The sequence below is a fragment of the Oryx dammah genome, unplaced genomic scaffold (assembly GCF_014754425.2).
Source record: "Oryx dammah isolate SB20612 unplaced genomic scaffold, SCBI_Odam_1.1 HiC_scaffold_19, whole genome shotgun sequence".
Classification (NCBI taxonomy): Eukaryota; Metazoa; Chordata; class Mammalia; order Artiodactyla; family Bovidae; genus Oryx; species Oryx dammah.
Genome location: NW_024070203.1, coordinates 27,296,928 through 27,323,294, shown reverse-complemented (window position 1 = coordinate 27,323,294; position 26,367 = coordinate 27,296,928). Strand labels below are relative to the sequence as shown.

Genomic DNA, 26,367 nt, shown 5'->3' with positions numbered 1-26,367 from the left:
GCCCGGCACATAGCGACCCGTCCACAGAGCGGCCAGATGAATGGAGACTTGCCGAGGCGGCGAAAGCACCGCGGGGTTTCCTCGGAACCAGCTCCACCTCTTTCTGGGTAGGATCCCAGCGGCTGGGCCCGTAACACTCAGGGCATGACGCCCACCAGTTCCACTCCCTCCAGAGCCAGCCAGTGCCTTCCCATCCGCCCATCCGGCAGCCGGCCCCCATCCCCACGCCCCCACCCGACACCACGCAACCTCGTCCTAGCGCCTCTCTGGGCGTCACCGCGCGAGCCGCGCCGCCTGCGATTGGCCAAACACGGCATAGCGCCATCTCGGCCTACAGCGCGGCGCTCGCCCTCATTGGCTGGCGGCGTCAGGGGGCGGTGACGGTGGGCGGAGCCCCGCCGTCTGGTCCCTCGCCGGGGTCGAGCCCAAACGCCGGCGAGGCTCACGCGGCCGGGCGACTAACAGGGCGCCAGGCGGTTACTCTGGTTACTGCGGAAGCGCTGCGCTGGGAGGGCTGCCGCCGCCCGCGAGGGATGCTGATGATGAGTCGGTCGGGAGCCGGCGCCGCAGCTGCTCTCTGACGGGGGAGCGCCCTGGAAAGTGCCGTTCAGCTGGTTGAAGGTTCGGGGACCGGTGCCTCGGGAGCCGCGGGGAGGAGGAGGTCTGGAGGTAGGCGCTACGCTTCCCAGTCCTGGAGCCGCAGTCTCGAGTCCGAGGCCATCTTTGGTGGGAGAAGGCTGCCCCGTCCGACGTTTCCCTCTGAGCGTGGAGGTCCCGGGCAAGAGAAGGAGCTCTCTCCGCGCTGTCTGAGCCCTCTAGCGTTCCGACCCGGTGAAGCCGCAGTTCCTCAGCGCAAGATATTTCTTTGATGTTTGTCTCCCTGTTGCTCTCCCAAAAGGACACCTGCTGCTAGTAAGAGAGAAGAGCAATTTCACTGCACGACAAACCAACAACAAAATTTAATACATTATCCGGAATTAACCCCCCAGGATCCCCAGCTCTCCCAGCACCCCCCACCCCCCATAGATGGATTGCTTGAAAGGGGAGAGTCTGATCGGGAGCTGTTGGAGATTTTTAAATACTCTTCTTTAAATCCTGGAGAACGTTCCCGTCTTCACGTACTTTTATACCAACTTTATACGATTTTGTAAATTCCTCTGATTTGAATTGTAATCCCGTGACGGTGTTTCCTGGACTTTAGCCGGTCCCCCACGCTCCTTTTTGGCAACACATTTTGGGGAGAGCTCTAAACACCAAAACCCTACCGGGGGAAAAAAAAAGGATCTCCTGACGTTGATCCGGAGTCACCGAAGAAGCCTTTAAACCATGTGGACTTTTCTTGGCATCGCCACTTTCACCTATTTTTATAAGAAATGCGGAGACTTCATCTCTCTGGCCAACAAGGAGCTGTTGCTGTGCGTGCTGGTGTTCCTGTCGCTGGGGCTTGTGCTGTCTTATCGCTACCGGAGCGGGGCCCTCCTCGGGCGCCGGCAGAGCGGCTCCCAGTTGGCGGGCTTCTCCTATATTCTGTCAGCCTTGCCTTTCATTGGCTTCTTCTGGGCCAAATCCCCCGCTGGATCAGAAAATAAAGAGCAGCTGGGGTCTAGGAGGGTAGGTTGAATTCGAAGTGGGCACATGTATTAAAATTAGGACTGCGATCACCCAGATGTAAATACGGTAATTTAAAGGGTGAAAGGCTGCAAGTTAGATATTCTGGTACTAATTCTGACATAGATGGTTTTGGTATTTTTGTTTTGTTTAAGCTCTTAACTGTTCTTGACTACATCCTTGGCTCTCTTAGAAATGATGGAAAACCTTTGTTTCATTTAGTGTTGGTGGTGCGGAGCTAAACGAACTGGGTTTGATTAAGGAAAGGTGAAATGTTCAAGTCAGTAGGACTGAATCACTGTCTGTGATGGAAAAATAGTTTTATTTAAATCCTTTGGTAAGGATTGTGTTTGAACCTGGGAAGGAAGAAGAAAGCTGCTGCAGGTAAGCCCGTTGCTAATAAGAAGGGACAGCTGCCTGGGGAAAGTCACAGAACAGCTGGCAGAGTAAAAATGCTCAGTGTTTTAAAATCTTAGGCAAAACACCCTCTTCTCCCCTTACCAGTGGAGCCTTGAGCAAATCAGTGTCCTAGGTTAGGTGAATAATTAATGTTTGGTCCCTGCAGAGACAGTAAAGGAGGACAATGGTGAGAGATATGAGAGGGGGAAAAGATCGTTGAGGCCAGAATATTTAGGGCCTATTGGCCTTGGGTGTTTATACTTTTCCCCAAGAGCACTGGAGGATTTAAGTATGTGAGTAATGATACTTGATTTTTACTTTTTATTATTTTTTTAAGTCTTTATTGAATTTGTTACAATATTGCTTCCATATTTTGTTCTGGTTTTGGCCACGAGGCATGTGGAATTTAGCTCCCTGACCAGGGATCAAACCCACATCCCCTGCATCGGAAGGCGAAGTCTTAACTGCTGGACTGCCAGGAAAGTCCCTGACTTTCACTTTTTAAAAAGAACATTCTAGTTTCTGTGTGGAGAATGGATTGTAGGAGGCCAAGAATGGAAGCGGGGATGTGTGCTGAGAGACTCTTGCAGTAGGCCAAGTAAGGGATGACGGTGACTTGACGAAAGTGAGTGTGGCCTATGCAGTCATTCACTCCTTCAGGGTTCCGGAGCCATATAGATGAACACAGTTTAAGAAGAGAGGGGGTTTGGTTTAGAAGTTTTGCTCCACCACTGCTGACTGTGAGACTTCGGGCAAGTTACTTACTTTCTGGAAGAGTCAGTTACCTCTTCTGTTAGGTGGAAATGGCACTAACCTTGCCAGTAGTTAGCGAATTGATTGATTTAATGTTTGCAAAATGCCTGGTACATAACTGTCTGGTAAATAGTAGTTATTCGTATTAGTCTCCATCTGTTAGGAACCTTTGGAATGGTGCTGAATTCAGTGATGGGGTAGGTGTGGGTTGGAGAAATGGGAGGGTAAGGGAATCTTTAATCTTCAGTTTGAAGTCTTTGCTACTGTTACCTGAAATGATGTCCCTTAGGGCCACTGAGCATTAGTCCAGGAGGCTGGAATGCCATCATACTGAAGAGAAATTTGGTGGTTGGAAGTTGAATTACAGCAGTCAGTATTGGTTCCATTTTGCAAATACCCCAGGCTCTCTGCTTGTTTCCTTAATACCTGGGAGTCGGTAGACTATATTAAGTTCCCATTAGTGCTTCATCTACTGACCAGATTCTGAAAGGCAACTTTCTCCTGAGTTCTCCTTCCAGGATTGTGTATGTGTGTTTGGAAAGGCTAATAAACAATGGCTAAAATGACAAGTGAAAGTGGCTCAGGTGTTTCTGACTCTTTGTGACTCCGTGGACTGTAGCCCTCCAGGCTCTTCTGTCCAGGGAATTCCTGTCCAGTATTCCAGGTAAGAATACTGGAGTGAGTTGACATTTCCTTCTCCAGGGGGTCTTCCTGACCGAGGGATCAAACCTGGGTCTTCTGCACTGCAAGTAGATTCTTTACCATCTGAGCCACCAAAATGACGGACGGGGTTTTAAATATAGTCAGTTGTTCTGGCTATTAATACTGAGAGAAATAGTAGGTTCCGTTGTGAAAATGTAATTTTTCTAAGAGAAATGATTAAAAAAAATAGTGGATAGGGCCTAGGTCATTACAGAGGCCAGATGAATATTAGATCACAGAGATTTAAAATTCTAAAGGATTTTAGGTTTTCTCTCCTTCCTTTTTGCCTGACAAAAATGTTTGTTCTTATTCCTAAACTGGAGGGCCACTTGTTTGACCAAGTTCCCTTAACAGTATCAGAATCGGGGGAAAGGAAGGTAAATGTGTTCTTCCTTTTGGACGACAGTGGATGAGATGGTTAGATGACATCACCGAGTCTATGGACATGAGTTTGAGTAAGCTCGGAGAGTTGCTAATGGACAGGGAAGCCTGGTGTGCTACAATCCATGGGGTCACAAAGACTTGGACATGACTGAGCAACTGAACTGAACAGAACTTTTTGCTTGAGGGCTTCCCTGATAGCTCAGTTGGACATGACTGAGGAACTTTCCCTTTTTTGCTTGAGGTCTTTTATTAAAACCCTTTCAAAATGACATTTAACCTTATCTTAATTGTTAAAGTCAGAGAACCCCAGGAAGATGGTTCCTTGCAACTCTGTGTCTGAATGTATTCATATTTGTGACTCCACATACCAACAAAAAATGCTTACTATAATACTGAATTATTCATTAAAAAAAACAACTGTAATAGGTACTGTTATGCTCAATGGGCATAAATCTCTCAAAACAGCCCTTTTTCATCTTATAATCAAAGGTATGGTTTTTACTGTCAGCCCAACCAGTGATAGTTTTAATGTTTGTTCTTATTCTTAAACTGGAGGGTCACTTGTTTGACCAAGTTCCCTTAAGAGTATCAGGATGGGGGAAAAGGAAGGTAAATATGTTCTTATATGTCAAGGACTAAAACTGTGAACAGGTTGAATTCCAAGGGACAGAATGAGTTATTCTCTTGGAATTGTAAGGTATGTATTCTCAATTAATGGATCCCTGGCCAGAATTTGACAGTCTTTTTGTTGTATAAAAAGTGATTTTAGATTAAGATAGATTTTTCAGATGAAAATAGAGAGGGAGAAAATGAAGACAAATAGTGGAAATATCTAAAGGGTGCATGAAATTATATCAGAAGCTGTACATGATTTGTATCTGGTGGATGCTCAGTATGTATATGAAGAATTGAGTAAATAGGATAGAATTTTCCCTGTGAGACTTAGAAGTCCCTTGTAAACATAACTTATAATTGGCCTATTGTGTATTTCTAAATATGTGACAGCATTTTCTAAATATATTTGGAAGACGGAACATAAGTTTAATTTTACTGGGGTATTGTTATCCATTTTTGTTTAACCAGTATTTAGATATTATTGGTTTTTATATATGATCTGGATTTAAAAACATAACTGTTCATTTGGTTTGATAATATTTAGGGTATAGTTTTTACCTAAGATGCAAGTGTTCACTGTGCTTGTATAGTAGTAGTATGATTTAAAGACAAATGTGGCTACATAATTCTTTTTTTTTTTAAACAGTGCAAAAAAGGGACCAGTATTTCAGAAACAACCTTAATAGGAACAGCTGCCTCTACACTGACCTCTTCTCAAAATGATCCAGAAGTTATCATCGTGGGATCTGGCGTCCTTGGCTCTGCTTTGGCCACAGTGCTTTCCAGAGATGGAAGAAAGGTGACGGTAATTGAGAGAGATTTAAAAGAGCCTGACCGGATCCTTGGAGAATTTCTGCAGCCAGGTGGTTATTATGTCCTGAAAGACCTTGGTCTTGAAGGTAGGTTCATAGTGATTTTTTGGAGTTATTGTGACATAAGCAAGCACTGTGCTATGACTGGGAAAAGGGTATTCCATTTTATCTTCATGTATAAAGGTTATACATTTATCAACAAATTTGCATGAAAATGAAAGCAAAGGAGAAGATAAGCATGAGGAAACATGAAGTAGCCTTTGTGAGATAAAAGTGGCTAAAAAATTGTAATGGTCAAAGTTGAAGACTGGAAAACTTCAACTTGGAATGAGGAATGGAATTTAGTGAAAGTTGAAGTGAACTGTCATTTGTAGAGTACATGTGATGTATCTGTTTTAGAACCTTTTATTTAAGGATCATTCATCCATTAATCCAGGCTTTTTAAATACTCTTCATTTAGGAAGTATTTTTGCTGTTTGCTTTGTATGAGGTGCTTATACTGGATGCCAAGGATAAACTGGTGAATAAGATCAGTGATCCTGTCTTGGGGTTCAGAGTGCAAAATAGGTCTGGGAATTGAGAGAGAGCTTGCTTGGCATTTAGGGTGGGCATGATGTTGTAGTAATTACCAGCATTGATTTTGGCACTAGATTGCCTGGGTTTGAATACAGCTTAGGCACTTAAAAAGCTGTGTGATCTTGGATAAGTTACTTAACCACTTGTGTGTTAAGTTTGTCGCTGTTGTTTAGTCTTTAAATCTGACTGTTCGTGCATGGACTGTAGCCCGCCAGGCTCCTCTGTCCATGGGATTTCCCAGGCGAGAGTACTAGAGTGAGTTGCCATTTCCTCCTCTGGGGGATCTTCCTGACCCAGGACTGAACATGTGTCTCCTTCTTTGGCAGGTAGATTCTTTACCTCTGAGCCACCAGGGAAATCTCTGTATTAGTTTACTCATCTGTAAAAGAGGCACATTTGGAGTCCTTGACTCATAGGTTATTAAGAGGATTAATTGAATTCAAGCATAAAGATAAAGCAGTCAGAACAATTCCTGGTATGTAGTAAGCACTGTGTAAGTGTTTGCTATTTTATTCAGTGTACTGAAGAGGAGACCAGTGTTGTCAGAAAGTATTGGGTAATGGGGAAAGGAGTGGGGCTTGAGATTGAGATTGGAGAGTTAGGTAGCTGCCAGTCCTGCAGGACTTTGAAGGCAGTGGAACAGGAGTATGACAGGATCCTGTTTATGCTTCTAAAGGCTTCAGAACTTGAGAGCTCTTCACAATGACAAACACTTCTTGTATCCTGACTCAGTACCTACGTGTGTGCATGCTCAGACATGTTCAGCTCTTTGCAACACTGTGGACTGTAGCCCGCCAGGCTCCTCTGTCTATGGGATTCTCCAGGCAAGAATACCAGAGTGGGTTGCCATTTCCTGTTCCAAGGGATCTTCCTGACCCAGGGATTGAACCCATGTCTCCTGCATTGCAGGAGGATTCTTTACCCACTGAGCCACCCGAGAAGCCGCTCAGTACCTACATATATTCCTAAATCTGAGATTTATTTTACTTTTTAAATACTTGCATGATTTTACCCAAGTCTACAATTCACAGCTTGAAATTTCATTTCACAGTTTACCATTGAATCACATCCTGCACTTTAGTTCAGTCGTTCAGTCGTGTCCAACTCTTTGCGACCCCATGAACTGCAGTATACCAGGCCTCCCTGTCCATCACCAACTCCCGGAGTCCACCCAAACCCATGTCCATTGAGTCGGTGATGCCATCCAGCCATCTCATCCTCTGTCGTCCCCTTCTCCTCCTGCCCTCAACCCTTCCCAGCATCAGGGTCTTTTCAAATGAGTCAGCTCTCCTCATCAGGTGGCCAAAGTATTGGAGTTTCAGCTTCAACATCAGTCCCTCCAATGAACACCCAGGACTGATCTCCTTTAGGATGGACTGGTTGGATCTCCGTGCAGTCCAAGGGACTCTCAAGAGTCTTCTCCAACACCACAGTTCAAAAGCGTCAGTTCTTCGGCACTCAGCTTTCTTTACAGTCCAACTCTCACATCCATACATGACTACTGGAAAAACCATAGCCTTGACGAGATGGACCTTTGTTGGCAAAGTAATGTCTCTGCTTTTTAATATGCTGTCTAGGTTGGTCATAACTTTCCTTCCAAGGAGCAAGCGTCTTTTAATTTCATGGCTGTAATCACCATCCTGCACTTAAAAGTACTTAAAAGCCTCAGCAGTGATGGAGACCAGCTAAGGAGTGTGTGCACTTTTCTAGGATGCTATTTTGAAAGAATATGTGGATATTGTGTGGTGAATAGAACTACAAGACTGTGGTGGTGGGATAGCAAGAGTCAGTGTAAGGAGTCTAGTGGGAGTTTATTGCCAAGTCCAAATGGCATATGATGGTGGTTTGGACTAACACGTTAGCAGAGCATGTAAAGAGAAGTGGACAGGTTTGTGACCAAATTAAGAGACAGGAATGGCTTGATTTAGCAAAGGATTGGTGTGAGGTATGAGAAGACAGGGTATTAAAAAATGATTCTTAACGTTTTAATTTGAACAGCTGGTGGATGCAATGCCATTTGCTGATAAGAAAACCTAGAGAGGACCAGCTCTGAGAGGAAGTCGGGGGACCCATGGAGATAGACAAGTGGACTGTTTAGTTGAGAATATGAATCTCAAGTGTAGAGGAATGAGTGCTTTGAGCTGGCTGGGATAGGTATTTCAGAGATGTCAGCATGTTTGTAGTACTTAAAAGCCGCAGCAGTGATGGAGACCAGCTGAGAGTGTGCAAAGAAAAAAGAGAAGACAGAATAAACCAAGTCCTGGGAAATTGACATTTAGAATTTGGGTGGAAGAAGAGAAGCTTGCTGGAGGACTGAGAAGGAGCCTGTAGAATGACAGGAAAGAGCCAGGAGCATTTGGTGTCCTTAATCCAACAGAGGAAAGTGTTTCTCGCAGGAGGGGATGGGTACATATCAAGAAAGGAAAGCAGCTGTATCATGGTTTGCTAATGAAGGGTCAGGTCGGAACAGTGCATAGGAAGTGCCATGGGATTCGGCCATTTGGAAGTTGCTGTGAGACTGACAAGGTGTTTCGGTGGAGCTGCGTAGACGAAACCTGGACTGAAGTGAAAGGGAGGTGAAAAAATTTGAGGCTAGCAAACTACTCTCGAGTTTTTCTCTAACAGAAAACAGAAGCAGGGCAGAGGTGGCGTGTAGATGTGAGGATACAGGAGGGGTATTTCGACACCAGATGGAGCGTTGTCTGTGGGGTAATGGAGAAGATCAGGCTGGCGGGGAGGTGCCTAAGGGGCGACATTCACTCTTTCATTTAACATATTTATTAAGCATTGGCTATATTGTAAGTACTGTTCTAGGTGCTGAGGCTACAGAAGTGAACAAAACAGGTTCCAGCCCTCACGGAGCATACATTCTAGGTGCTCGTGTAGAAGATGGTGATAAAAGATGAATCAATAAAATTTAAAGGATATATCATGGTTATAAGCGCCTCGGAGAAGACTCAGAAAAGAGAGACAGGGAGTGCACTTCTAAATGATGGAGCGGGTGGGGGAAGGGAAAGCCTTACTGAGAAGGTGATGTTTGAGGGAAGGACTGAAGGGAAGGGGAAGGAGAGCCCTAGGGCTGTCTGGAGGAAGAGAAGCTCTTTCCAGGCAGAGAGAGCATCAAGGGGAGGAGTGAGCCTGTGGCCTCTTTGAAGAGCAGGAAAGGAGAATTGTGTTGAATTGAGTGGTTTAAATTAGAGGAAAGGTCAGATGGAGAATGGAGACTGGATTCCCTGGTGGCCCACTATATGGATTAGATTTTTATTCCAAAGGGAAGCCATTGGAGAACTTCAAGAAGAGGAAGTTACTAGATTTCACCTCTTAGAAGTATGATTTGAAGTATCAATTTAAAGTATTCTTGTTAATGTGTAGAAGAAGAAGACTAGATCATGAAGTGGCAAGTCAGAAGCTTGCGGAAGTTATTGCGGAAACTGTGAGAGTTGATGGCTTGGATCAGGGGCATGGCCGTAGTGGAGGGGGACTTGGTCACATTCTGGGAATATATTTGGAAGAAAGAGTCAGTATGACCTGCTCTGATGGATGAGATGGTGAGGGGTATGAGAGAGAGGAGTCGTGATATTTAAAGAAGGCTGCATGGCGTTGCCAAGAAGAGGCCCAGGATGACTCCTGGGGTCCTCTAAGGTAGAGAGCAGGTCAGTGAGAGCAGGTGCTGAGTAAGAGGGCTGAGACTGGGAAGGGGCAGACAAGAGAGGAGAAGCAAGAGGCAGCAGGGCCCCGGCCCCAGCAGAGAGGGCGGACTGCGGAGAAGGCAGGCCCCCGGCCTCTGCCCTTCCCTGACCACCACCCTCTATGCGAGGGTCACCAGAGACAGGTGGGACAGTACCCCGAGGCAGGATTGCGTCACCTTTATCATTGAACATCAGGCGTGAATTTGATTGAGGTTTAGGATGCCATCCTCCTGACTGCCTGGTTAAGAAAGGGAAAGTGCCAAAGTCTATCATATTTGATTTCACCAATTAAATTGTGAGAGGCAGATGTTTCAGTCTTAAAGTAGACCTTATTTATATACTTTGTCTTAAGATAGCTTACCCAAGGAAAAATTTTACTGTGCCGCTACTGTATACTTTTTACATATTCTGGTTTTAGCACTTAGAAGTTCTTGCATAATATGAGTTAAGAAAAATAAGTTTATTTCAATAGCTGGACAAAACAAAAGTGGAAATACTAGATGGGTTTCAAACATGTAAGCTGGTAAAGATTGGCAGTTTGCCAAGATCCAAATTGAATACACTGCTAATTGGCAGCTTCAATGATACCTATGTACTTTTCTCTGACTGAATTTTAGCTGGAATAATTTAGAAGCCAAACCAAAAAACTAACTAACTTGGCTCCTAGGTGGGATGTTTGACAAGTATTCATCCAGCTTGTCCCTGACTGGACTTTAAGTGTAACTAAAAAGCATATCAGAAAAAAGCTGATTTATTTTGATCTTGGCATAGATATGTGGTAAAATCGTTAAAGTTTTCCTTTCATCAGAAATGGAATTATTTTAATAGACTTAATCCTCAATATTGTATTTTCATGTATTTAAATATATTTGTAGTATGTGACTTTTAAAATACATGCTAAATACATGCTCACAAACATTTCTGATACTGTTATCCATTCTTTATCATAATTTTAAGCCTGTTCATAGTATTTTCTCAGTTAATACTTTATAATGTACTTTACCTAATTTATATTCATATTTAGGTTATTTACAGTTATTCTTTTTTTACATTCTTTATTAGAGGTAACATGAATCTGTTTTTATATATAGTTTCAATAATTACTAAAAATATGAATTGTATCTTTAGGATGAATATCTTAGATGGATTACAAGACTAATATTATTACAGTAAAGGGTGCTAACTTCTTCTTGGTTCTTGATAGTTATTGCTGTACTTATTTTCTAAAATGTTACTAGTTTATGATATGACCAGTAATATATACAATTTATCCATTTTATCATATTTCACCAGCAGCTTTGATAGATTTGGTGTCTTCTTGTTTCAGTTTTATTTCATTGATTTTTTTTTTTTAAATCAAGGTTTGAACATTGTTCGATGTTTCTTTGTAGTATGAATCATCTGTACATTTTCCCTGTTATTATTAGGGTCTGAATATTTTTCCTGTGAATTTTAATGAATAAATTTTATATGTATATATTTACCTTTTATGATATTACAAATTTGCTAAGACTGTTGTCTTCCAGAAGCATTAAGGTTCTGAAATAGTTCTGTTACCGTCCAGTCTTCCAAATGGCGTCATAGCTTTATGAACACAGAAACTCATTTTCCATGTCTGTGTCCTCTTGGTGGTTATTGTAACTCTGGGCATATTACAAAAAACTGACTTTAAAAAAAAAACTGTATTGTTTTGCAGATACAGTGGAAGGTATTGATGCCCAGGTTGTAAATGGCTACATAATTCATGATCATGAAAGCAAAACAGAGGTTCAGATTCCTTTCCCTCTGTCAGAGAACAATCATGTGCAGAGTGGAAGAGCTTTCCATCACGGAAGATTCATCATGCGTCTCCGGAAAGCAGCCATGGCAGAGCCCAAGTAAGGCTCAGCTTCCAATTTTCCTGTTAAACATGTTTAACTTGGCCTTTGTACAAATACTGTTTTATACATTTTCATAAGTGTTTGGGTATAGGTTAGAGCATAGCTGTTGTTCTAGAATAAACCATGTTAGAATAATGTTAATTCTTCAGCCTTTTTTAAGACTATCATATAGATTGTTTGAATGATTAGAACTATTGAGAATTTTCCTATGATTCAATGTGTGATTTTTATGTGGTTCTCTGTGATGTAGTCATTGTAATTAAGTTCATATGTGCTCATTTGGGAGTTGGAATTTGTGGTTATGGTGCTTTTTATTAAAAGTCAGGACAGAGGAGTTTAAAGAGAAAATCCCTGTTGCATTCATACTAAGGACCTAGACTGACAGGACTGGCTAGGTGTCCCTCTCTCTCTCTCTTTGAATTATAATTGATGTACTCCAGTACTCTTGCCTGGAAAATCCCATGGGCGGAGGAGCCTAGTAGGCTGTAGTCCATGGGGTCGCTAAGAGTCGGACACAACTGAGCAGCTTCCCTTTCACTTTTCACTTTCATGATTGGAAAAGGAAATGGCAACCCACTCCAGTGTTCTTGCCTGGAGAATCCCAGGGACGGGGGAGCCTGGTGGGCTGCCATCTATGGGGTCGCACAGAGTAGGACATGACTGACACGACTTAGCAGCAGCAGTAGGTAAATTACAGATGTACAGTATAGTGATTGACAGTTTTAAAGGGCTTCTTCTTTTACTTATTAGCTTATATTTACTTCTAGTCCTGTACACTATAATTGCAGTTTAAGTTTGAAACATGAGAATCCTCATGTCATCGACAAAGGCTTGAAAGTGCAAGTGCAAGTCACTCAATCATGTCCAGCTTTTTGTGACCCCATGGACCGTATAGTCCGTGGAATTCTCCAGGCCAGAATACTGGAGTGGGTAGCCTTTCCCTTCTCCAGGGGATCTTCCCAACCCAGGGATCGAACCCAGGTCTCCCTCAATGCAGGCAGATTCTTTGCCAGCTGAGCCACAAGGGAAGCCCAAGAATACTGGAGTGGGTAGCCTATCCCTTCTCCAGCAGATCTTCTTGACACAGGAATTGAACTGGGGTCTCGTGCATTGTAGGCGGATTCTTTACCAATTGAGCTATTGGGAAAGCCCTGATAAAGGCTTAATGTTGGCTTAAATGTTGACGAAGCAAAAGGAGAAATGAATTGATTATTCTTAGAACTTGAAGAATTTGATATCTATGAAAGTAGAATATATTCATTTTAGAAAAATAGAAAAATACTTAAAAATATAGAGGAGATTGTAAAAACTATCCATGATATATTTGTTGTGTATATTCATCAACACAACAAAACCCTAGTGGGTATGTAAAATTTTTCTCCATGTATTTTATTTTTTAATGAATTGAGATAAAACCTCATGTTACTTTTTAAAATGCTTTTCTGAAAAGTCATTACATTAGTTACATATATTCCGTCTTAAAAAATTAGAAGATTATAACCCCAGCTAATTTTAAAACCCACTGATGTTTTTGCTTTTTGTCATTCCATCCCTTTTTCTATGTACATGTGTGTCCAGTTTAGGGTAAACTGGAGATAGGAAAAAGGAATTTTTCATTCCTTATTTAAATTTTTTCAGTTGTGCTACCAGAGAATTTGTTTATTTATCTTTTAGTGCAAAGTTTATTGAGGGCACTGTGCTGCAGTTACTAGAAGAAGATGATGCTGTGATGGGAGTTCAGTACAAGGATAAAGAGACTGGAGACATCAAGGTGAGATGTAGCAGATATTAGCTTTTCCTGAGAGATTTTTATTTTCTTTTTCTCCTACTCCTTTAAGAAAAGTAGGCCCACAGATTTATTATTCATCAAATGGACTGAGATGTTTCCAAACTCTCTGCGCTAGATTGCAGCACATTGTTCTTTAGAGCACTGCAGAATGCTGTTCAAATAACTTTGGAAACAAACTCCATGATGTTAACTGTATTAAAAACTGAAATGAGAAATGTACCCTAGCGGAGAGGTAGAGGGGAACTGGAAGATGTGAAAAGGAAGGATTCAAGCATGAAAGAAATAATTATAAACTATTGTTGAAATAAGAAAGGTAAAAACTAAGAAACTCTCTGGGGAAATAGCTGAATAAAATAGTTTCCAGTATTTGCTCATGTTGGTTTAGAACAGAGGAGAAAGTCAAAAGTCTATCTGTTGATTCTTACATAGGGTAGCTACCTCCTAGGAATTACACTCTAATGGGGGCGATTGCAAGGTGATATAAGTATATACATCCATGTGTACAAAAATTCTTCTGAGCCGTAGCCATTGATTGAAAGCACTATGTGGGGTTAAAAAACTCTAGAATGTGGCTAGTCCTTGGGATTTGTAATGTGATTCAGTTTTCTATGGGCTGTGCTTGCTTGTCGCAGTTTCCCCCACTGTCCATCGAAGTGACTTAATCCCAGGTGGTTTGGAATGGTAGGACTTTGGTGGAAGTGTCTCTAAAGATGGGTCATTCATTAACCTCAGCCCACTTGAGAGCTCCTTCATGAGAGCATTGTCTCCAGGTACTCTGTCATGTCCCATAATGTGTTTAAATTTGTTTATGTACACTTTAAAAGAACAGTCTTTTCACTGTGTATTTCTCACCGTTTAGCTGAGTGTTCTTTGTTTTTGTTGTAGGAACTCCATGCTCCATTGACTGTTGTTGCAGATGGACTTTTCTCCAAGTTCAGGAAAAACCTGATCTCCAATAAAGTTTCCATTTCTTCACATTTTGTTGGCTTCCTTATGGAGGTATTGTAGAAATGCAATTGTAGAAGATAAAAGCAACTTGAAATTTGCAAGTTATTAAAAATATTTTATTTATTTTCCTAGAATGCACCGCAGTTTAAAGCAAATCATGCTGAACTTATTTTAGCTAACCCAAGTCCAGTTCTCATCTACCAAATTTCACCTAACGAAACTCGAGTACTTGTGGACGTCCGAGGAGACATGCCAAGGAATTTGAGAGAATACATGACTGAAAATATCTACCCACAGTTACCTGGTAAGAATAGCCTTTCATTGCATCTTAATCTAGTCTGTAAGTCAGTCTCACCAAAGACTCTCCATCTCCAGTTCTCACTAAAGCTTTGTCTAAACTAGGCTGAAAGATGAGAATGGCAGCTGAAAAATTTCATCTAATCAGTCAGGTACAGTGGAGCTGAATAAACTATTTAAACTAGCACATAAAAAAATCTCCACAGAAAATAAAAAAAATAGTTTCAGTGTATTTTTTCACAGTAATAATAAAAGTGTAGTTTTGTGAGTAATCATTAATAGTGGCATATATGGTATTTTTAAGGTAGTCTGGATAGCAGTCTGGATATCTGAATTTTTGAAATATCTCTTATACGTAATGACTTTGTGCTTGCTTTTGTAGAAATGATAGCTGCCATCTATTGATTGTCTACTATGTAAGAGGTGTTTTACAAACATAATTTAATCTACACAACCACCTGAGGTAGGCATTATCATGATCTCCATTTAGCAGATGAGGAGACTAAGATTCAGAGAAGTTAATTAGCTTCTCCAGACATAAACCTTTAGTAAGGGGCAGAGCCAAGGTTGAGAGCAGGTCTGTGTGCTCATATGTCCCTGCCCTGGGAACGCAAGAGCTATAAGGGGTCTTAAAGATCTCTTAGTTTTGAGTTGAGTACAGAAAGGCTGCATGAGATTTAATGTCTTTGTTAAACCCTCACTAAAATTTTTTGAGAATGGGAAGGTGTAAGAAAGACATGTAACAAAAATTATTAAGAATATTGATAAAATTGAAAGGAAAACTCTGCTCGCAAATTATGATTATAGTAATAGCAGGTAATCCTGGATGTAAATGCATTTGTTTAAATATTCTGGGTTTTCAAGTTAGTTTTTAAACTAAGGAACATTATTTTTTAAACTAAGCAAAAGCACTGTTTACTAACAGAATATCAGTAGAAATTAAGGTACACATGGACTAATTTAGATTTTTAATAATGACATTTTCAGTACTTCAATACATTTTCACTCAGTTAAGCCATTTTGAAGCTTTCAGATGGAAAGAATGAGTTATGTTTATTTAGGAAGAGGATAATTAATAATGTGGTATATTTAGCATTTTTTTCTTTTACTGTAGATTGTTTTTTCCCCCCAGTCCAAAGCATAGCTGGAGAAGACTGCCCTGTGATCAGGGAGAGAAACGTTTGTAGGTTTATGTTCATATTAGTTAGGTTATGGAAATTCTATTCATTGGAGGAAGGGAATAGTTTCAACACAGTCATTCTGCTCTTGTTTTCCCAGATTACAATGGGAATTGTATGAAAAGCAAATTCATTTTCTATAAAGTGGAAGCATGAAACTTTGAAACTGGGAAGTATCACAGAGATGAATTAATCTGTTTCATTCTAGACGAAGAAACTAGAGCTCCTCAAGAGATAGTACTCTCTACATGTAACCCCCCCCCTTTTTTTTTATTGTACACATACCCTCCTGTTTGTGAATTGGTGGTATATTTCATCTGTTCTTATAGAATATGGTGGTGACAATAAAATAGATGTTAAATATATACCTGTTGGTAATCATTTGGAAGAAAGGTGGGTGGTTTTCCTCCTTGTCTTATCATCTCATCCGGATTTTTTCCTCTAGGTTTTTGTTCATACAGCTCTGTATCTATTTACATTAATTTTTGCTTAGATACCTTAGCCATCCCTTAGCAGGAACAACTATCTGCTTAATGAACAGTTTGTTAATAATTAGTTCTCGATTTTTCACAAGGGATATTTGTAACAACAATCACAGATATATAGTATGTATTTGTATATACTTGATAAGAAAATGTGATAATTTGAAATTGGAATGTTATACACCATTTATTTGGTGGGGCGGGCTTTATTGCAGATCACCTGAAAGGACCATTCCTAGAAGCCTCTCAGAATTCACGATTGAGATCAATGCCAGCAAGCTTCCTCCCTTCTTCACCAGTAAACAAACGAGGTATTATCTTATTGGACCAATTTTATAAAAGATATTCCAAATATTCTAATTCATTATTCCAAATGACATGTATGTGGTACAGTTTATAATGTGGTACAGAAAATAGATTATTGTAATTAGTGCATACCAAAATTAGTTTTATGATATTTATTATTTAGTATTGAGTATACATAGGTCACTGTTCGAGTTATTGAAAATAAAACTTAATTAAGTACAGTCCTTAATCTAGAGAAGGCAGTTTTCCAGTGAGAGATGTAAATAATTTCAGAACACTGCTGATAAATACTATAATGAAAGCCCACTCTTGGTACCCCAGATTCACTGTGAAGGAGTGGGGTGTACAAGGCAGGGATCGAGCCTGTGAAGCAGGAAGGGTAATTAGGGAAGACGTTGCTCTGGAGACAAAGCTGGACAGTGAGATGAGGGACTTCTGAGTAAGCAGAACAATATCTGCAAAAGCCAGCATGGCTGAGAAATGGTGGCACTTAAGTAGCTTCCTAGACCCCTGGAGCATAGAGGTGGCAGAGTGGTAGAGAGGCAAGATATTTAGCTTTAATCCTATAGACAGTGCAAAGTCATTGAAAAGTTCTTTTTTGTTTATAATATCTTTATTGAGAGATAATTCACAGATCATATAGTTCACCCATTTAAAGTGTACAGTTCATTGGTTTTTAGGATATTCATAGGTCGGTGGAACCATCACCGCAGTCAATTTCAGAATGTTTTTATCATGCTGGAATGAAAGCATGTAACCATTAGTAGTCACTGCTCATTTCCTCCCAAACCCCAGACCACCATTAATTTACTTTCTGTCTCTCTAGATGTGCCTGTTCTGGACATTTCCTATAAATGTCATCATACAATGTGATCCTTTGTACCTGGCTTCTTTGAGGTTCATCCATGTTGTAACATGTATCAGTCTTTGATTTAGTTTTACGGCCAACTACTACCCCATGCGTGGATATATTACATCTTGACTGTTCATCAAGTGATAGACATTTGGATTATTTCCACTTTTAGTTCATACCTGTATATGAGTTATTGTGTGGACATTTATTTTCATTTTTCTTGGTTATATTCCTAGGAATAGAAGTGCTGGGTCCTAACTCTCTCTAATGCTTTGAGCAACTGCCAAACTGTTTTCCACAGTGGCTGACCCATCTTCCATTTCCATTAACAATATATGAGGGTTCCAATTTCTCCACATCCTCGACAACATTTATTAGTATCTGTCCTTTTGCCGTAGCCATCCTAGAAGGTGTAAAGTAACAATAAAAGCAGAAGGTAGAGTAAGGATTTTGGTAACATCTAGGGTGTAGAATACATGAAACTCAGTGATTAATGGTAATAAGAGAGCACGAGGTCTCTTGATGGATTCCAGGTTTCAGGCTTAGGTATTTTGCCATGTATTTGCTGACATTGGACTTAGGGAAGTGTGGGGAGATAATGAGTTCATTTTTGGAAATAGCGATGTGACGGCTGGGAGGTCATTGGAGTGGCCAAGTGGAGGCCCATTGGAAATAGGAGTGTGGAGCCTGGAGGAGAGGTGTGAACGAGAGCTATTGATACACTGTGGTTCCCGAACATAAACAGCTGTTGTTTGCTGTGGAGAGACATGCATCATAATGTGCCAGTCATAGAAATAAACTATAATACAAAGCAGAATGAAAGCCAGTGCTGAACTGATGCAAAGAGCATGCTTTGGGAACATATCCCAGTTGGTGGAATTGGGAATGTTCTGTGGAGGAGGAGGAATAAAAGCTGGTTATAGCTAGTGGTTTCTAGTGAAGGTATTACACTAATACATAAAAAAAACTTGGATTAAAATTTACAAGCTACTTTTTCATAAATTAATATATGTGTATTCTATAATTATATAGTATATTGTGACATTACAGAAAATGATCCATAATTCTGCCACCATACCACTTTTATTGTGATTGTTTTATTTCCCTAAGACAGAAAATTAAATACGTGCTTTGTTTAACTGTCCCTCTAAGTCATGGGTCATGAGCCAGGCTGACAAAGGGCGGGAATGTTAGAGTCAGGACCGTAGTCAAGAGGTGCTGTACCTCGAGTCAGATTGCAGAGCTTTCTGCTTCTGTGGTTTTGATGCAATGGGCTGGTTCAATCAAGGTTTATTCTTCTAAATTAACTTATGATGTGTTTTGAAAACCTGCATATTCCCTTAGAACCATATAGATCTCTATAATATGCAGGCAGCAAGTATTACTGTGAAATGCCAACGAATTCTTGATTTTTTCCCTTGTAAAAGACTTGCTTTTTATGCATGGATGCCTGTACATTGTTTTTTTTTTTTTTCATGAAAGAGGCCTTACACATATTTTGACATTGTCTTACTGAACCTTAGATTCACATGTGTGTTTTTTGAGGGCAGGGATCATGTTCCTGTCCTCACTGTATCCCTAGCATCTGGCACATATTAGTTACCCAATAAATAGTAATTGAATCAACTCTTGAATTTTTTGCCTGGGTAAATTTTAGTCATGGTATTTAGTATTTTAGTATTCTATTTTACTAGCTGATATTCATAATGTTTATAAATTATTAATAGAGTAGGTTTTTTTGGGGGGGTTGTTTTTTGTTTTCTTTGGATCTTCAAGGATGCTCGAGGATGATGTCATGATCTAAGTTCTCTTTTTATAGGTGTTCTTCTTTTGGGAGATGCATATAATATGAGGCATCCTCTTACTGGTGGAGGAATGACTGTTGTTTTTAATGATATAAAACTGTGGAGAAAATTGCTGAAGGGTATCCCTGACCTTTATGATGATGCAGCTGTTTTCCAGGTGAGATATTCTTTGACAAAAATATCTCAAAATAGATTTCTTTCTGGGACCTAAGATGAATGGGGCTTTGCAGAGGAGATCTGTACTTGGGAGTATGGTCCTTAGTAGTGATTCTTAAACAGTCTTGTTCAGGATTAAGAATGTGACTTCCAACCTGTGAATCTTCTAGAATTTCTGGTTTGGAGATTACATGGGCCACTTAGCCTCAGAGATGTAATTTGTTCCTCTGGAGGTTTTTATTTTTTTGATGGGAGTGTAAATGTTGAACAAGACGTAATTTCTAGTAGATGGTCCTCAGGGTATCAGTTTAGGGGATTATAAACATTAGTTTGTGCTTTTTTTTTTTAAACCCTTATCATATAATAGGTGATCTTTCTCTTTTTTAGGCCAAAAAATCATTTTATTGGACAAGAAAAAAGTCTCATTCCTTTGTTGTGAATGTCCTTGCTCAGGCTCTTTATGAATTGTTTTCTGCCACAGATGGTAAGTGTAGCTATTTTTGAATGAGTGTTACTAAATTATAGATTTTTAGTACAGGAAGGGAACTGAATTGCAAAAAGTTAGTAATTAGGCCAGAAATAGAAATGTTTCCTCAGTTTGCCAGCTTCCAAGTCGATAAGTCCTTTTTAACTCCATCTTTGAGCACAATTTTGGCTAATCATCATGTATCCACCGCTGTGTGTGGGAAGCCGTTCCCTCTTTAGACAACCTTAGTAACAGTACCTCAGTCATGTGGCATGATTCATTCCTCTGGTCTACGTCACATCACGCGTTCCCCAAATGCAGAAGATTGTGATGGAAGATCTTTCTGACCATGAATTAAAGGGCAAGGTAGTGTTAATCCTTTTTGTTCCCAGACAGTAGTTTCAGTTTCTTTTCAAAACAGTATTTTGTAAAATGAAAATGAGCTTCCTGTCAAACCTAGATTTTTGTCTCCTATTAAAATGTACAAGCAGAAGGTATCCACCTTTTACTCAGGTGAGATATTCCCACTTTACTACTATAAGGCTTTTGTTTCTGTTTCCGTATGGTAGAGGGTGATGGTCAGTCTAACATGAAGGAAAACATGACTTAGAAACAGGGCTAGAGATGGAGGAAAAGTCAGCCGTACCACTTCCCAGCCGTGGCCATGTACACATTGGTGAGCTGTGCTAGTGAAACGAGACCTTTAGGTTTTCAAAAATAAATGTAAGTCCCAATACAAAATAAAAAGGTTTTTTGTTTTTTTTTTAAGAACATAACTCTAATCCTATTACCTTGGATATTTGTAATACAAGAAAGCTATTTCTGTGACCTGGCTGGGGTGCTAGTGCTCCTTGCTTTGGTGATCTGATTACCAAGGATGACACAGTACAAATACTTCGTGCAGCCCTGCTAACCATCATTCTTGCTAAAACAAAAGACAACGTCTTGTGATTTGCCAAGCAAATCTCTCTTGCTAGTTGAGCATGAAAGTTACAGTGGCTGATTGGGCAAGAAGAGAACTAAATTTGGAGTTTTTCTAAGCTCTTCTTTCTAAGCTTTTCTCAGCTCTGTTTCTTAGAGTTTGAATCTACCCACAAAACAACAGAGCTGTGAGATACTGAAGGAAGAATGGGCTTTATTGGAGTAAAAGTTTACCTGTTGTAATCTTTATCTGTTGTAAAGAATAATCGAGGTATACTTGAAGAACATTCATTCTATACTACTAAAAAAAGGTTATTGACTATACTATGTTGTGAGGGTTTAATGAATTATTCTGAAAAGTGTAATAAAATTTTAGATATAAGGCATTATTATTCACTTGATAATTTACTGCTCAGAGATATGCACCGGGCATCTTAGAGACCTTTATTCTGGTTTCTAGAATTGTGTTTTTGTAAGAAAAGAATGTACAAAATATTTGGCATCACGTAAATGAATTTACAACACAGTCAAGGAGATAGCTTTAGTAATTATTTACTAGCAGAAAAAAGTTTATTCATTTGTGAATTACTATGTAGTCTTCATTATGAAATTTAAAAGAAATCTTGGGTGGCTAAAATGCTAACACTAGATTTCTAAGAATGTATAAGATGTAATAAATGTTACATATTCATTTTTTTTCTGACATATCATTAGTACCCCACGTAAATGTATAAATATTTTGATTGAGAGTAATTTTAAACTTTTATTTTAGATTCCCTACATCAACTGAGAAAAGCCTGTTTTTTTTATTTCAAACTTGGTGGAAAATGTGTTACAGGTCCAGTTGGGCTGCTTTCCGTGTAAGTTGCTCTGATGACACAGGGGAAACAGATACTCCAGATTTTCTTAGGACTGTTTGGTTTATGCTGTGCTGCTTAGTCGCTCAGTCGTGTCCGACTCTTTGCACCCCCATGGACTGTAGCCCGCCAGGCTCCTCTGTCCATGGGGATTCTCCAGGCAAGCGTACTGGAGTGGGTTGCCATTTCCTTCTCTGGGGGATCTTCCCGACCCAGGGATTGAACCTGCATATCTTATGTCTCCTGCATTGGCAGGCAGGTTCTTTACCACTAGTGCTACCTGGGAAGTTTGATTTATGAATCACTGCTAATTGCTCTACCTGCTGCATGTCATCATTTTATTATTGATTAATATCCCAATCAAAATGTTCCCAGAGAAATGAAAAAAGGCAGTATTCAATCCTGCGTTTTAGTTCTGGGCAACAGTGTTGATCCTGAGTTGGTGAGTAGATGAGGCTAAAACCCTTTATTAAAAGAGCAGCTTGCTTTTTTGCCTGTGGGTTTGTGGCCCTGACCTGATACATGGGAACCATGAATAATAGAGGTTTATATTTGACATTGAATTCTATTGATGTGTGGAACTCATGGAACTCAGTTCGGACGGTGCAGACATATGTAGAATTCTTCTTAGAAAGTCTGCAAAGTGAAATTCCTTAAGGCTTTTCTCCTTTGTCCTCGTTCTGAGTGTCAACACTGTTACCTTTTGAAAGATCTAGACTCCATAGGCCAGGCTATTTCAGGCCGAGATCTCAAGACTAATGAAAGAAAGCAGCTCAGGACGTACAATTCATATAAACTAAGATAAGTGACTGGCTTCTCTGACAGGAGGGAGTAAAGTCTAAGTAGTTTCTTGTAAGAAAAAGTTTTTAATTTGTCCCTTGACCAGCAGATACAAGCTTGTAAAGTCCCCTAAAATGTTGAGTGTATATTTACCTTTATAGATGATACACAGTTGGAATCTCTATGAGTCAGTTTTAATTTTGGGGTCTTAATTATATGTGTATGTATTTTTTCCCACTACAGATTATCTCCCAATCCTCTGGTTTTAATTGGACACTTCTTTGGCGTCGCAGTCTATGCTACCTATTTTTGCTTTAAATCGGAACCTTGGATTACAAAACCCCGAGCCATTTTCAGTAGCGGTGCTGTATTGTACAGAGCATGTTCTGTAATATTTCCTCTGATTTATTCAGAAATGAAGTACTTGGTTCATTAAGCTTAAAGGGGAACCATCTGTGAATGAATACTGGGAACTCGCCAAGTCGGCAGTGACTTGGAAGAGAGTGTATATAGCACAGTACTCCTCCCGCTTCTAAAGTGGGAATTCTTGGACCAAGATTGGGATTAATTTGTTTTTGAAGTTATTTTGTATATAAACATACATGTAAATATATACTTTAGTTTGCAATTTCAAATGAAGGGTAAAATAAGATAGATATTTAAAAGAAATGATTGTTACCATAAATTAGTGCTAACATTGAGGAGCTGCGGTTTGTCTTTTGAATTCAGTATTTGGGATGAGTCACTGTGGGACATGCAAATAAAATGAAGAATGAACTCTTATGTCTTTTTTTTTGGCCACACCCTGAGTCATGTGGTATCTTAATTCCCTGACCAGGGATCCAACCTGAGCCCCCTCCATTGGAAACACAGAGTCTTAACCACTGAACCACCAGGGAAGTCCTCTTCTTTTCGTCTGTTGCTGTGGGCTTCTTTATATAACTTCATGAAAAAGAAAACCAAAGTGGGATGGAAAAATGCAGAGGGAAGCCTTTTCTGTTAAATAGCTCTTGACGTTGGGGAAGTTGCCGTAATATATCTGGACCTTATTTTCCTCATGTATCCCTCTATTTCCCCTCACTTATTCAATTGGATAAGGTTCTGAGTTCCTGGAAAATGTCACATTCATATAAATGGGGAATCAAGGGCTTTATATAAATTCCACTGTGTAACATTAATAAGCCAGGCTAGGCTTATTTCAAGGAACAGCAAACAGGGCAGTACACGAGTGTATACCAGACTGTACATTGGATGGTACACTGGACATACATGAGTGTACACTGGACATACACTGGGTTGTATATCGGCCTGTACACTGGATGTACACGAGTGTATATTGGACTGTACCCTGGAGTATATACTACACTGGGCTGTACGCTGGATGTATATGACTATTGGACTGTACACTGGAGTGTATACTAGACTGTACACTGAACATACACAAGTGTATACTAGACCATACACTAGACTGCACATTGGGCTGTACACTGGACATACACAAGTGTATACTGGACTGTACACAGGACATACATGAGTGTATACTGGATTGTACATGATGTACAAGAGTGTTCACTGAACTGTACATGGATTGTACATGGGATGTACACCCGAGAGTACCCTCAACTGTGCACACGATGGGTGGCACACAGGTTGTGCCCGGGATGGTACTGCACTGAATACTGGGAGGTACCCTTGGACTGTACACGAGGTATGTCCAGATGTGTCCCACTGTGTTGCAGATGTTTCCAGATGTGCTTCAGCTTTGCATGTGGACTATACACCAGATGTATCCAGCTGTGTTCCAGATGTGTACCAGACTGTAGACTATACTGTACACTGGACACAGACTGGTGTATATTAGACTACATACTGGATGTACACTGGACTGTAAACTGGATTGTAAAGAAACTAAAGTACAGCGTGATGTTTTCTGGTACATCATGGGCACACATCCTTTAAACATACATATGCAAAATACTAAACTAATGATTTGGGGATTTAGTTTCTTTTTTAATATAAATTTATTTATTTTAATTGGAGGCTAATTACTTTACAATATTGTATTGGTTTTGCCATACATCAACATGAATCTGCCTTCTGACTTTTCCTTGAGGTCCAGGTAGACAACATTAGTCTGTTTTCAATTTCAAGATGTGAAAAAAATTCAAAGGTTAACTTGCTTTCATTTTATTACAATCAAAAATAACTAATTCTAAATTATATAATGTATGGTTCAAAACCCAAACACCCCACAACTGAACTTGGTATAGACGTATGTTTTCTACGCATAACTAATATTTTCCAAGGAGAGAGTTTAAACAGTTGTAAAGAAGTTCTCATACAAGTAACAATACTTTTGAATCCCTTGTGTTTCTATCAATTTTCCAATACATGGCCCCAAACTAAAGCCTTTGGGAAACAGATGATGTCAAAACTAGTTAACTATGAAGAGATACTTTCTGTTCCTAAAAAAAAGAAACAGTGAATGAACAAATAAGCACTTGCAGTATCTGGCATAATGCCTTAAAATCGGTCCGACTTCACTGTTGCTGTTGTTCAGCGACTCAGTTGTGTCAGACTCTTTGTGACCCCATAGACAGCTGCATGCCAGGATTCTCTGTCCTTCACTATCTCCTAGAGTTTGCTTTACTGAGTTTACACTATGTTTGAAGAGGTTATGGACATTCAGAAGAGTATCATGAGACTTAAGTAAATCCCCAAATACCATTAAGGTAAATTGTTTCCCTTAAAAGGGCAGTAAAAGATAACTGGAAGTATTGACTACAGCAGATTCTAATGATCAGGGCTAAAATGACTTTTAAAGCTTTTATAATTGACATTTCTTTTTCACCTTTTAAAAGTTGCAATTTTCTCAGTTGAAATTTTTCACTTTGCCTTGTTTTAGCACAGTGTATGTGGGCTCATTGCTTGGTTTTGTGAAATTTCCCTCTAACTAATCCTATACTTCTATTTTCTGGTTAAAAATACACTTTCTTAGAACTGGCCTTTTTGTTATCAGCTGTCTTTCTTTGGGGGGTAGTTTTTCATGAAGAACTAAAAATCTCACTTCATATAGTTACTGTGATTACAAATGAAAAACAGCAAGGGGCTTCCCAGGTGGCTCAGGGGTAAAGAACCCTCCTGCCAGTGCTGGAGATACAAGAGATGTGGTTCAACCCCTGGGTCGGGAAGATCCCGAGTAGGAAGTGGCAACCCGCACTTTTGCTCAGACAGTCTCACGGACAGAGGCGCCCGGTGGACTGTACAGCCCCTGGGGTCGTGGAGCTGGACATGACAGAACACACACGCACAAGGCCGTTTTGGGGAAGGGGACACAGGATGGCCACGGGCTTGCTGAGCTCCCGTGTGCCAGCCTCGTGCGTGAGACGCCTGGACTCCTTACATGCCGGGCAACAGTTCGCCTTCCAGAGTCCTCCCTGGGTTCTCAGCAGGTTGGGTTGATGAAGCTCCCACTTCCCTCGGCCGACTGCTGCTGCTGCTAAGTCGCTTCAGTCGTGTCCGACTCTGTGCGACCCCATGGACTGCAGCCCACCAGGCTCCTCTGTCCACGGGAATCTCCAGGCAAGAGTACTGGCATGGGTTGCCATTGCCTTCTCCGCCTTGACTAGATGCTTTTTAAAATCCTTTCTACTATGATGGTGAAATAAAGTGTGTCATTTTTTTCTCTTCAGTATCTTAGGATTTGAGATTTTCTGACTGAAGAAATAACTTACCATAAATTAAAAAAACTGAAGGGAACCAGACGAAATCATTAGCTCTGATTTTACAGATGATGCCAGTAGGCTGCCTTGCAACAAAGTTTAACTAGTGGTGGAGCAGGGACTCAAACTCTGCCTCCTGACTGCAACTTAATGCTGCTTTTTCTGCACTTGCTAAATGACTGATAAGCTCCACATTTCAGATGTTTTTGGTTTCGCTTGTTCCTCTCCTCTCCAGAGGACAGAGCTAACTATATGGTCAGAGTTAAAACGCCTTCCTTACTCGTAGCCAAACTGCCAAAAGAGGGCGGCCGCTCCTCTCTCAGGATAATTTTCATGCAGAAGTCGTTTAGGATTTTGGAGGAGTTAAAAGGTAATAATGGCTGTTATGA

General features: G+C 40.4%; 1 protein-coding gene across 1 annotated transcript; it reads left to right on the top strand.

Moving 5' to 3' along the window:
* Positions 1-207: 207 nt before the first annotated feature.
* On the top strand, positions 208-23,030 carry SQLE (squalene epoxidase). Its single transcript, XM_040261827.1, has 11 exons — positions 208-1,611; positions 5,108-5,360; positions 11,235-11,415; positions 13,093-13,189; positions 14,093-14,206; positions 14,288-14,459; positions 16,328-16,423; positions 19,091-19,233; positions 19,620-19,716; positions 21,392-21,479; positions 22,500-23,030. The coding sequence occupies exons 1-11, from the start codon at positions 1,327-1,329 to the stop codon at positions 22,690-22,692; spliced, it is 1,719 nt and encodes a 572-aa protein (XP_040117761.1). The 5' UTR covers positions 208-1,326; the 3' UTR covers positions 22,693-23,030.
* The last annotated feature ends 3,337 nt before the right edge of the window (positions 23,031-26,367 follow it).

Coding starts and splice junctions, on each gene's coding strand:
- SQLE (XM_040261827.1), top strand. CDS start 1,327: ATGTGGACTTTTCTTGGCATCGCCACTTTCACCTATTTTTATAAGAAA. Junction 13,190..14,092: donor AAGAGACTGGAGACATCAAG/GTGAGATGTAGC, acceptor TTTTTGTTGTAG/GAACTCCATGCTCCATTGAC. Junction 21,480..22,499: donor CCAGTTGGGCTGCTTTCCGT/GTAAGTTGCTCT, acceptor TTCCCACTACAG/ATTATCTCCCAATCCTCTGG.